Source organism: Callospermophilus lateralis, chromosome 7, assembly GCF_048772815.1.
Source record: "Callospermophilus lateralis isolate mCalLat2 chromosome 7, mCalLat2.hap1, whole genome shotgun sequence".
NCBI lineage: Eukaryota > Metazoa > Chordata > Mammalia > Rodentia > Sciuridae > Callospermophilus > Callospermophilus lateralis.
This window is the reverse complement of record NC_135311.1, coordinates 55,113,366-55,125,555: the sequence shown is the minus strand read 5'-3', so window position 1 is coordinate 55,125,555 and position 12,190 is coordinate 55,113,366. Positions and strand designations below refer to the sequence as shown.

The window sequence follows — 12,190 nt, the reverse complement described above, 5'->3', positions numbered from 1 at the left end:
GTCATCCATATGAGGGCAAGTCTATTTCCAGCCATTTAGTTGTTGAATCGAGGAGCCTAATGTTTAGGTCACATGACTCTCCAATTCCCCTTTTAAAAGGACAAAATAATAATCCAAAACTTTCCCCCATAATGGTGAGGTGTGCTTATAGACTTCCCAGTACCCCCTTACCAGAGGTTGGAAATGGGTGGGATAGTGACCTTTTCCCTGGATCATTTTCCAGGATTTTTCTTCATTCAGACTCCCCAGGATGAGCATCCAGTCCCCACCCACGCTGCTGGAGCTGGCAGGGATCAGCCTGCTGAGCGACAAGTCCAGGGATGTCCTGGATCTGGAGGAACTGCCCATAGAGCTCTTCCCACCACTCTTTGTGGAGGCCTTCAGCAGAGGACACACTGAGGTCCTGAAGAAAATGGTGCAGGCCTGGCCCTTCACCTGCCTTCCCCTGGGGGCCCTGATGAGGAAGCCACAGTTTGAGATGATCCGAGTGGCCCTGGAAGGGCTGGACATGCTGCTTGCTCACCAGGATCACCCCAGGTGAGGGGGACCTAGGTGGCCTGGAAGGGAGCACCCTCGGTGCAGGGAAGGGATGGGTATAGGCAGGGAGAGTGGGTGCTGAATTGTGCACCACAGCCTTCCTGTGCTGCGAGCAAGGAGGGGTGGAGAGGCCTTGGCCATGCTAAGCCCCATCTGGAAAAGGCTTCCAGATGTGGACATGCTTGTGGCAGCTCTGGTGACCCATGAAGGAGGCTGTACCTGCCCCTGCCTCAGTCTATACAAATGGGGTCACCAGGCTGGATTGGAGGGAAGTGGATGGAGAAAAGTGAGATAGAAAAAAGAGGTGGAACAGGGAGCAGCAGCTGAGAGGTGAAGGAAGGAGCCTCAGGGCTGAGACTCTGCTGTCGTCCCTGCAGGAGGTGGAAACTGCAGGTGCTGGATTTGCGGAATGTTCCCCAGAACTTCTGGAGGATGTGGTCTGGAGCTGTGTTTGATGCCTGCTCACCAGAGGATATTAAGAAGAATCGAACATCGAAACTTGGTCTAGCAATGGCAGCTAAGCCACCCTTCAAGGTAGTCATAGACTTGAGCCTCAGTAAAAGACCTCTGGATGAATTCCTGACACACTTGTTCATGTGGGTCAGACAGAGAAGGCACAGGCTGCACCTGTGTTGCAATAGGCTAGAGATCATTGGGAAACCCACCGGTCACACCAGGAAGTTCCTGAGACTGCTGCAGCTGGACTCTGTCCAGAAGGTGGAAGTGCACTGCGCCTGGGCGCCGTCCACCTTGGCTGCTTTTGCTCCTTTCTTGGGCCAGATGAGGAACCTGAGGAAGCTGCTTGTTTCCCAGGTCTATGTGCCTGCCTACACCTCCCCAGAGGAGCAGGAACAGCTGCTTGCCCAGCTAACCTCGCAGTTCCTCAGGATAGACTGCCTGCAGAAGTTCTGTGCCAATGCTGTCTTCCTCCTCGAGGGCCATCTGGAACAGGTGCTGAGGTGAGTAAGGGGGGGTGAGCATCCTCTGCAGACCAGTTATAGGAAATTTGCACCAATCAGCCACTGACACTCTCATGGTTAATAAGACACTGGAAGGTAAATAACACATCCTTTTTTTCCTATTGGATCCTGAAGCTAGTTCGCATAACATGTGTTGGAGCAGACTCCTAAATGAGGGTCCAGAGTCAGGTAGTGCCATCATGCTGGGAATGCAGTTGAGAGGGACAGGAGCTAGGGATGGGATTGATGTTCCCTCCATGGGTGGACTGTCCAGCAAAGGTGGTGGAAAGCAGGTAGAGAAGAGGGCTTGGAAGGAGGGAAGCCCCCACACTGACACCTGTCAACAGGGAAGCTCTGTGCTCCCCAGCTGGGAGCAGAGGACCTGCCTCTATACCCACCTGGCAAAGGCTTTTCTGAACTCCAAGTAGTGATCCTGGGTGTAAGGGTCAGGAGCAGAGCTGGAAACCTTGCTTTGGATATAGGGTGTGAGCCTCTCAGAGGGTTAACCCCAGTGGATTTTGTTACATCCTGCCCAAATTTGTCCTTCATACATGACTCCCCATGACCACCTGTGGCCAGACTTGTGAATTTCTGTCTGGCAGTGAGGAGGGGACACAGAGATGTGGACTCATCTGTTCACAGGAGATGTGGTGAAAGGCTCACCCTGACATGGGGTGATGTGAATTACCAGATTCTGCAAAAGGCAGCATCCTAAGTGTGGACCATTGTCAGATCACCAGGGTGGCTTTGGGTTTGGGCAAATATGTCTTCTCCCTCCTTGACATTGCTCCTCAGAACTAACTGTCTGGTTTTTTTTAGGCACCTGAAGACCCCCCTGGAGACCCTCTCAATAACCAACTGCCCACTGTCAGATTCTGACTGGAAATACCTTTCACGATATCCAAACGCAAGACAGCTCAGACACCTGGAACTGAGGGGCATCAAACTGACCGATTTCAGTCTGGAGCCCCTCAAAATCCTGCTGCACAGCACTGCAACCACCCTGAACAGCCTGAACCTGGAAGCTTGCGGGATCGCTGACTCCCAGCTCCAGGCCCTCCTGCCTGCCCTGAGCTGCTGCTCCCAGCTTGTGATCTTGAGCTTCCATGGGAACCGCCTCTCTATGTCAACCCTGAGGAACCTGCTGCTTCACACTGCCAGGCTGAGCCAGTTGAGCGTAGAGCTGTATCCTGCCCCTCTGGAGAGCTATGATGCCCAGGGTACCATCCATCCAGGGAGATGTTCCCAACTCTGTGCTGAGCTGACAGCAATAGTGAGGGACTTTAGGCAGCCAAACATCCTTGTGTTCTGTACTGTTCCCTGTCGTCGTTGTGGCTCCAAGTTCATGTATAATCAGGGCCTCATTCACTGCTCCTGTCCAACAGCTGCCTAGTTGGGTGTGCTTTAAAAGTGTACTGCTAGGCAATTCGAGGTATAAGCAGGATTTAAGGTCACTTAGAGGGAACACAGAGCCCACCATTTCAGACATTGCCTGAAGTGTGGATGGGGAAGGAAAGTACAGCAGGGGGCTCCATGGGAGGGAAGACCTCCAAGGATAGGACCTTCAGAACATGTGTCTATAGAGACATACATGGACCTGGATTTCTAGAATGGGATTCAGGCTTGATGGGCAGAGGAAGATGCTACTTTCTTTCATGGCTTGCCCATTTCTTCAGAAATGAACAGAATCTCAAGGTTAATCTTGTAACATCCTCTGCACTGGATTTACCTGGCTTTCTAATGAAACCTTCGGATTCTCCAGGTGCTGATGGAGAAAGAAGGCATGGGGTACTTAGTAAACAATGAGGTTTAGCCCCAGGAAGTCATGGTGTCTAACTGAAATCTGGTCATTATGTGTGGCTACTCTGTGGCTTAACACATGCAGGTTCACACAGGTGGATTGGAACATTCTATGTAGGCATTGAACATGAGCCATTGCAAGAAAACCTCTTCTCAGTGGATCTCAGTGCCACCCAGACATTCAATGCTGGTTCTTCTTTCTGGGTCTTCATGTAGACCCAGAAACCTCAGGTCCTGGTCTCTGGGTGTGCTGGGCAAGGGCATCTGTGCATAAGAAAGGCCCCATTGTCCCACTCCCAGTGCTACAGGTGGTGTCCATGCTGCATGTTGATCAGAGCCTCTGGGCCTCACCAAAACTTGCCTGTCATCCAGCTAGGTAGTCTGTCCACAGTTAAAACTTTGGTGCCCCTTGAAGGTACCAAAATTCCCTTTCAGCAAAATAGTAGAATCATATAGGTAGATAACACTTGTAAATATTTCAAAATGAAACTGAATCAATTACAAGCACAGGTGGTGGGTAGCGGGTAGCACATAACTGAGAGGTCTTCCTCTAACACTTTCCTCCACTGAGGACTGGGCTGATGGGGTTGTGCAGCGACCTTAGCCTTAGTTTCTCATCCAAGGATGAGAACAAGCTCCACCCAGTCTTCATTTGAGGTATTCTAAAGCTGCCTGTGGATGTGTTTAAATTATGGCTTGAATAATTCTTTACACATAGTGAACTGGAATCCACTTTGATGTTTCAGCAGACTGCAGCTCACTCTTGGAACTGGCCGCAGAGTCTGGGCCAAGCACAGCTTGCCTCTCTGTCACCCACAGAGTGATCTTTGTGCCTTGCTACCTCTTTATGATATTTCCTTTTCTCGGGCTCTAAGTCTAGCTTGCACATGTGAGGCAGGCAGAAGGTTCTGAATGGCATTTATTTTGTTGGATTCAAGGATCAAATAAAGTTAAGGAAGGTCTGCATAATGAGATCTGTCATCATGTGTTCTTTAAGAGTTATCATGACTAAAAAGGTACTTGAAGATACTCTGGTACCTCCAGACCCCTTGAACACTGGAAGGATCTTGAGGGCACTTTCTTTTCTCAGATGCCTGGGGATAAAGTATGCACCTCTATTTGAGTTTCTCATCATTTGAATCTAGGTCTATTTGTGCTGTGAGTGAGCACACAACTGTAGGATGTCATAACAAACAGAACCTGGTTTGTAAGGGTGGCCGGGTCAGGAAGTGGGGCCTGGGTTTCACTCTTTGGCCTCTGAAAGATGCAGAGTCCTTTGTGCACCTCTATCCAAAGACTCTACAGCCTTTTCTGGAACACTGGCCAATTTTATCTCCACAATTTAGAAAGCCCAGAAACCATGCTATTCTAGAGAAATGAGTGAACTTCATCAAAGCTAACTCAGGGAGCTGGGGACATTTCTCAGTGGTGGATCACTTGCTAGCATGTGAAAGGGCCTGGGTTCCATCCAAGGCATCACAGAAATAAGTAAACAAATAAATAAATCCAAAAATGATGTGACCACATTGGGAAGGTTTAATTGGAATAGAGCTGGTTATCTGTTAGAAATATTCGAAAAGAAAGAACTATAACCCACATGAAAGCAATGGGATGCATTCTTTAATTGGTCTGGACAGGTGGGCCAAATTGATGTCCTGAAAGATTCTCTTCCAAAAACAACTGGAAAAGCTGGCTTGGTGGTGCTCAGCTGTAGTTCTAGCAGGTCAGGATGTGAGGCAGGAGGATGGTGAATTCAATGCCAGCCTCAGTATTTTAGTGAGGTTGTAAGTACGTTTGTGAGACCCTGTTTCAAAATCCTACCCAGAGTTGGGACTCACTGATGTGGTGCCCTTGGGTTCACTGCCAGGTCGCCAAAACAATAACAAACAAGTATGAAAAGCAGGTTGCAGTGGCACATGCCTGGGATCCCAGCTACTTGAGAAGCTTTATGATTTTATTACTTCTCCCAAATTTACTAACTGGGGCATGACCCATCCTTATTTTTTCCAGTTCCTTGAGATGCAATATTGGGCAATTTATTCGAGATCTATTTTCCTAATGAAGCTGTTTCTTGCTGAGGACTTCCCAGTTAGAAATGCTTTTGCTGTATCCCCAAGTTTGAATATCTTGTGTGGCCCTTTTCATTGTTCTGCAGGCATTTTACACTTTCTTTTTATTTTTATTTATTTTTCTTATTTCTTACATACATGACAATGTTTTGATTTCTTCAATGACCCATTGGTTGTTGGGGAACATGCTGAAGAATTCCCATGCTTTGTAACTGTCTAGGTGTTCCCCCTGCTATGGATTCCATTCTTATTAAATTTATGGAGATTTATTTTTAGAATAAATGGAGAATGTGTCTGTGCTGTTGAGAAGAAAGTTTGCTCTGCAGTGGTTGGGTGGGATGGTCTGTAAATATCTACTGTGTGCAGAGATGATCTGTCCATGTCTGTAAATGGGAGTTGACTGGGTTGGGCATGGGGCTCAAGCAGTAGTGTGCTTGCCTGGCATGCATGCTGCCCGGATACCATCCTCTGCACCACATACAAACAGATTGTGTCTGCAAAAAAACTAAATAATAAATATTAAAATTCTCTCTCTCTCTCTCTCTCTCTCTGTCTCTCTCCAAAAAAAAGTGGGGGGGAGTTGAAGCCCCAGTTTTCTTACTGTGTTGTGGTCAACTTCTTCTTTTCCATTCCTTTAACATCTGTTTTGTAAAAAAAAAAAAAAAAAAAAAAAAAAAAAAGTAACCCAATCAACAAGGACCTGAACATGCACTTCTCAGAAGAGGATATACAATCAATCAACAAACATATAAAGATATTTTCATCATCCCTAGCAATCAGAGAAATGCAAATGAAAACTACTCTAAGATATCATCTCACTCCAGTCAGAATGGCAGCTATTATGAAGACAAACAACAATAAGTGTTGGCGAGGATGTGGGGAAAAAGGCACACTAATATATTTCTGGTAGGACTGCAAATTGGTACAGCCAATACAGAAAGCAGTATGGAGATTCCTTGAAAATCTGGGAGTGGAATTACCATTTGACAAAGGTATTACTCTCTTCAGACTATACCCAAAAGACTTAAAAACAGAATCCTACAGGGATACAGCCACATCAATGTTTATAGCAGTACAATTCACAATAGCTAAACTGTGGAGCCAACTTAGATGTCTTTCATTGGATGAATGGATAAAAAAATGTGGCATATATACACAATGGAATTTTACTCAGCATTAAAAGAGAATAAAATCATGGCATTTACAGGTAAATGAATGGCTGTGGAGAAGATAATGCTAAGTGAAGTTAAAATATCCCCCTCAAAACAAATGCCAAATATTTCTCAGCTTTAAGGAGGCTGACTCATAGTGGGGTAGGGAGGGGAACCATGGGAAGAATAGATAAATACTAGATATTACAGAGAAGTGGGAGGGAAAATAAGGGTGCAAGGGATTAGCAAGGATGGTGGAATAGGATGGACATCATTATACAAATACATGTATGAAGACAAGAATTTGTGCCAACATACTTTATATACAACCAGAGATATAAAATATTGTGCTGTATACATGTAATAAGAATTATAATGCATTCTGCTGTCATTTTTTTAAAAAAAAAATTAAGTAAACATATAACAACCTATTCCTCTGATAGGCAGAATGACAGCTTTTAAAACTCCACACCCCAAAATTTTATTCAGCAAAAGAACAAGGTACCCAAATCACTTTTTCTTTTTCTCCTCTTTTTTTCCCCTTTTGGTACCAGGAGTAGAACCCAAGGACACTAAACCACTGAGCCACAGTTCTAGGATTTTTTTTTTTATTCAGTAAATACAGAGTAGTGGGCAATTGTTCCTCCAGGCAGGAGACCCCTCCCACATGGGTATCAGAGGGAGATCTTATACCACTCTAGCCATGGTAGAGGGTACTTTCTCCTTCAGGTGGGTGACCCCTCCCATCTGGGTGGCTGGGGAGTTTCTATACCACTGCAGGCCGGGTAGAGAAAACTCTCCCCTCCAGATGGGAGATCCCTTCTATCTGGGTGTCCTGGATAGAGGGGACTCACAGCTCCAGAAGAGAGACCCCTTCCACCTGGGTGTCAGGGGGAGTTCTTATACTGCTGCAGGCAGGGTAGAGTGGACATGCCCTTCCAGTCGGGAGACCCCTCCCACCTGGGTGTCTGGGTGAGCTCCTATACCTCTGCTGCCAGGGTAGAGAGGACTTGCCTCTCCAATTGGGAGACCCCTCCCACTTGGATGTCCAGGGGAGCTTGATTACTTCAGCATCCAGGGTAGAGGGGACTCACTCCTACAGGCAGGATCCCCACCCAGCTGGCTGTCAGAGGAAGCTCCAATACTGTGACAGCAAGGGTAGAGGGAACATGCCCCTGCAGGCAGAAGATCCCTTCCACTTGGGTGTATAGGAGCTCTTATATGGCAAAAGGTAAAGTAGAGGGGACTCACCCTTCTAGGCGGGATACCTCTCCCACCTGGGTGTCAGGGAAGCTTGTATACCGTGAAAGCCAGGGTAGAGGAGACTCTCCTGTCCATGCAGAAGACTACTCCCACCTGTGTGTCTGCAAGAGCTTGTATATGTCCACAGCCAGGGTAGAAGGGACTCATTGCTCCAGGAGGGAGACCCCTCTCACCTGGCTATGGGGGGGCCTCCTATACCCCCTAAGCCAGTGTAGAGGGGACTGAACTCTCTAATCGGGAGTCACCATAACCTGGGTGTCAGGGGGAGTTCCTATACTACCAGAGTCAGAGTAGAGTGGACACGAACCTCCAGTTCAAAGACCGATTCCACTTGGGTGTCTGGGGAAACTCATACTGCTGCAGCCAGGGTAAAGTGGACACTCACCTCTAGGCGAGTGACCCCTCACATCTTGGTGCCAGGGCGAGCTTGTATTCTGCCTTAGCTAGGGCAGAGGTGATTTCCCCTCCAGGTGAGAGACCTCCTTTCACCTGGTTGTCAGGGGGAGATCTTATACTGTTGCAGCCATTGTAGAGGGGACTCACAACTCAAGGCAAGGGACGACTTTCCCCTAGGTGTGGGGAGGAGCTCATATATCTCCACAGCCAGGGTGGAGGGGACTCGCCCTTTCCAGTGGGAGACACCTCCCATCTTGGTATGGGGGAGATCTCCTAAACCACAGCAGCCAGAATAGAGGGGATTCGCCCCTCCAAGCAGGAGACCCCTCTCACCTTGGTCTTGGGAAAGCTAGTAAACCCCTGCAGCCAGGGAAGGGGAAAATCACCCTTTTAGGCCGGAGACCCCTCCCACCTGGGTGTCAGGTGGAGCTCATATTTCCCAGCAGCCAGGGTAGAGGTAACATGCACCTCCAGGCAAGAAACACCTTCCACCTATATCACCTTAGCCAAGGTAGAGGGGACATGCCCCTTCAGGCAGGAGATCCCTGCCATCTTGGTTGGTAGGAGGGATCTCTTATACCACAGCAGCCAGAATAGAGAGTTTTAAGCAGGAGACCACTCCCACCTGGGTGTCTGGGAGAGCTGGTAAACCCCCAATGGGTAGTGGGAAGTCACCCTTCTAGGTGGGAAACCATTCCCACCTGGGTGTCAGGGAAAGCTAGTATACCCCTGCAGCCAGGGAAGTGGGGACTCACCCTTTCAGTCAGGAGACCCCTCACATCTAGATATGGGTGGTGCTAGTAGATCAAAGCAGCCAGAATAGATGAAATTCACCCCTCTAAGCAGGAGACCCCTTCCATCTGGGTGTCTAGGAGAGCTGGTACACCCCCTCAACTAGGGTAGAGAGAAGTCACTCCTCTATGTGGGAGTCCCTTCCAGCCTGGGTGTCAGGGGAATCTCCTTAACTGCTACAGCCAAGGTAAAGAGGACTTGCCCTTCCAGGTGGAAGACCCAAGCCACCTGGGTGTCAGGTGGAGCTCATATACCCCAGCAGCCATGGTAGAGGCGACTAGCACCTCCAGGCGAAAGACACCTCCCACCTGAGGGAATGGGGGTAACTCCTATACAGCCTGAGCCAAGGTAGAGGGGAATCGCCCCTCCAGGGGGAAGACACCTCCCACATGGGTGTCTGGTGAAGTGTGGATCTTATACACCTGCAGATGGGGTAGCAGCAAATCACCCCTCCAGCCGGGATACTCCTCCCTCCTGGGTGTCTGGGGGAGCTTGCATACCACTGCAGCCAAAAAAGAGTGGACTCGTTTCTCCAGGAGAGAGACCCCTCCATCTGGGTATCCTGGGGAGCTCCAATACCACTGAAGCCAGGGTAGAAGTGATTCGCACCTCTAGGTGGGAGATCCTACCCACCTTGGTGTCAGGGGGAGTTCCAATTACCTTTGTAGCCAGGGTAGAGAGGAATTGCACTTCCAGTTGGGAGACCCCACCCACATGGGTGTCTAGGTGAGCTCCTATATCTCCACAGCCAGGGTAGAGAGGACTCGTCCTCCAATAGGGAGACCCCTACCCCCTGCGTGTAGGGGGGAGCTCCTACACCATCACAGCCAAGGAAGAGAGGACTCACCCCTCCAGGCTGGAGACCCCGCCCACCTGGGTGTCAGAGGAGTTCCTATACCACTGCAGTTGGGGTAGAGGGAACTCTATCCTCCAGAAGGGAAACCACTTCCACCTGGGAGCTCCTAAACCGCTGCAGCAGGGTAGAGGGGACTCTAGCCTCCTGGCCGGAGAATCCTCCCAATTGGGTGTCAGGGGAGCTCCTATACTGCAGCAGCCAGGGTAGAGGGGACTCCCAAGTCGAGGCAGGAGACCCCTCTCACCTGGATGTCAGGGGGAGATATTAAACCACTGCAGTCAGAATAGAGGGGACTTGTCCTTCCAGTCGGGAGACCCTCCCACCTGGATATCTGGGTGAGCTCCTATACATCCGTATCCAGGATAGTGGGGACTTGCCCCTTCAATCGGGAGACCCCTCCCTCCTGGGTGTCTGGGAGAGCTTGATTACTGCAGTAACCAGGTTAGAAGGGACCGCTTCTACAGGCTAGAGACCCCGCCCACCTGGGTGGGGGTGGGGGCTCCTATCCTGCCACAACCAGGGTAGAGGAAACACGCCCCTGTAGGGGCATTCCTCCCACCAGGGTGTACTGGGAGCTCTTGTCTGGTAAGAGCTAAAGTAGAGGGGACTCACCCTTCCAAGTGGGATACCACTCTCATCTGGGTGTCTGGGAGAGCCTGAATATTGCCACAGCGAGGGTAGAGGGGACTCATTACTCCAGGCAGGAGACTGTTAGCATCTGGGTATCTGGGGGAGCTCATATACCCCTGCAGCCAGCTTAGAGGAGACTCACCCCTCCATTCTGGAGAACCCATATCCTGCAAGTCCTGGAAGCTCCTATACAGCCAGAGCCATGGGAGTGGGGACTGGTCTCTCCAGGTGGAAGATCCCTCACACCTGGTTGCCATTTGAGTTCATATACTGCCATAGCAGGGTAGAGAGGACTTGCCATACAAGGCGGTAGACTCCTCCCACCTGGGTATAGGGGGTCCCCCTATACCACTGCATCCAGGGTAGAGGGGACACGCCCTTTCAGGCGGAAGACCCCTCACATCTGGTTATGGGGGGGGCTTCTATACCACAGCAGCCAGAACACAGGGGACTCTCCCCTCCAAGCAGGAGACCCTTCCCCTCTGGGTGTCTGAGAGAGCTAGTACACCCTCTCAGCCAGGGTAGAGGGACTCACCCCTCTAGGCGGGAGACCTCTCAAACCTGGGTAACAGGGAAAGTTCCTTAACTGCTGCAGCCAGCATAGAGTGGACTCGCCCCTCCAGGCGGAAGACCCCTCCCTCCTTGGTGTCAGAGGGAGTTCATATACCCCAGCAGCCAGGGTAGAGGCAACTCGCACTTGAGGCAAGAAACACCTCCCAACTGGGAATGGGAGTAACTCCTATACCCCCTTAGCCCGGGTAGGGTAGAGGGGACTCCCTGCTCCATGTGTAAAACCCCTCTCACCTGGGTGTCAGGTGGAGCTCATATACCCTAGCAGCCAGGGTAGAGGCGACTAGCACTTACAGGCAAGAGACACCTCCCACCTGGGAATGGTGGTAAATCCTATACCGCCTTACCAGGGTTGAGGGGACTAGCCCCTCGAGGCAGAACACCCCTCCCACCTGGGTGTCTGGTGAGCTCATATACCCCAGCAGGCAGGGTAGAGGCAATTCGCACCTCCAAGAGAGAGATACCTACCACTTGGGGATGGGGGTAACTCCTATACCTCCTAAGCCCGGGTAGAGGGGACTCGCACTTTCAGTCTTGTGACCCCATAACCTGGGTGATGGGGGAGCTCCTATACTGCCAGAGCCAGGGGAGAGAGGACTCAACCCTCCAGGCGGAATATCCATTCCACCTGCTTGTTCTGGGGAGTTCATATACTCCCACAAGCAGTGTAGTGGGGTCTCACACAAAAGGCAGGAGACCCCTTCCATCTAGGTGTAGGGGGACCTCCCATACTACTGCAGCCAGGGTTTAGTGGCCTCGCCTCTCCAGGCAGGAGTCCTCCCACCTAGGTGTCAGGGGGAGATTGTTTACCGCAGCAATGGTAGAAGGAACTCGCCCCTTCAGAGGAGAGACACCTCCCATCTAGGTTTGGGGGGAGGTGCTCATATACCTCAGCAGGCAGGTAGAGGTAACTGGCACCTCCAGTCCAGAAACACCTCCCACCTGGGAATGGTAGTAACTTATATACCGTCTTAGCCAAGGTATAGGGGACTCGCCCATCCAGGCGGAAGACCCCATAACCTGGTTGTGCGGGGGGGGGGGGGCTCCTATACCGCTAGACCCAGGGGAGAGGGGACTCGACTCTCCAGGTGGAAGATCCCTTCCACATGGTTGTCAAGGGAGTTTATATACTGCCACAGACAGGGTAGAGGAGACTCTCCACTCAAG

General features: G+C 50.4%; 1 protein-coding gene across 1 annotated transcript; it reads left to right on the top strand.

The window, feature by feature from the left end:
• The first annotated feature begins 250 nt into the window (after positions 1-250).
• LOC143404284 (PRAME family member 12-like) lies at positions 251-2,889 on the top strand. Its single transcript, XM_076862512.1, has 3 exons — positions 251-537; positions 915-1,496; positions 2,316-2,889. The coding sequence occupies exons 1-3, from the start codon at positions 251-253 to the stop codon at positions 2,887-2,889; spliced, it is 1,443 nt and encodes a 480-aa protein (XP_076718627.1).
• The last annotated feature ends 9,301 nt before the right edge of the window (positions 2,890-12,190 follow it).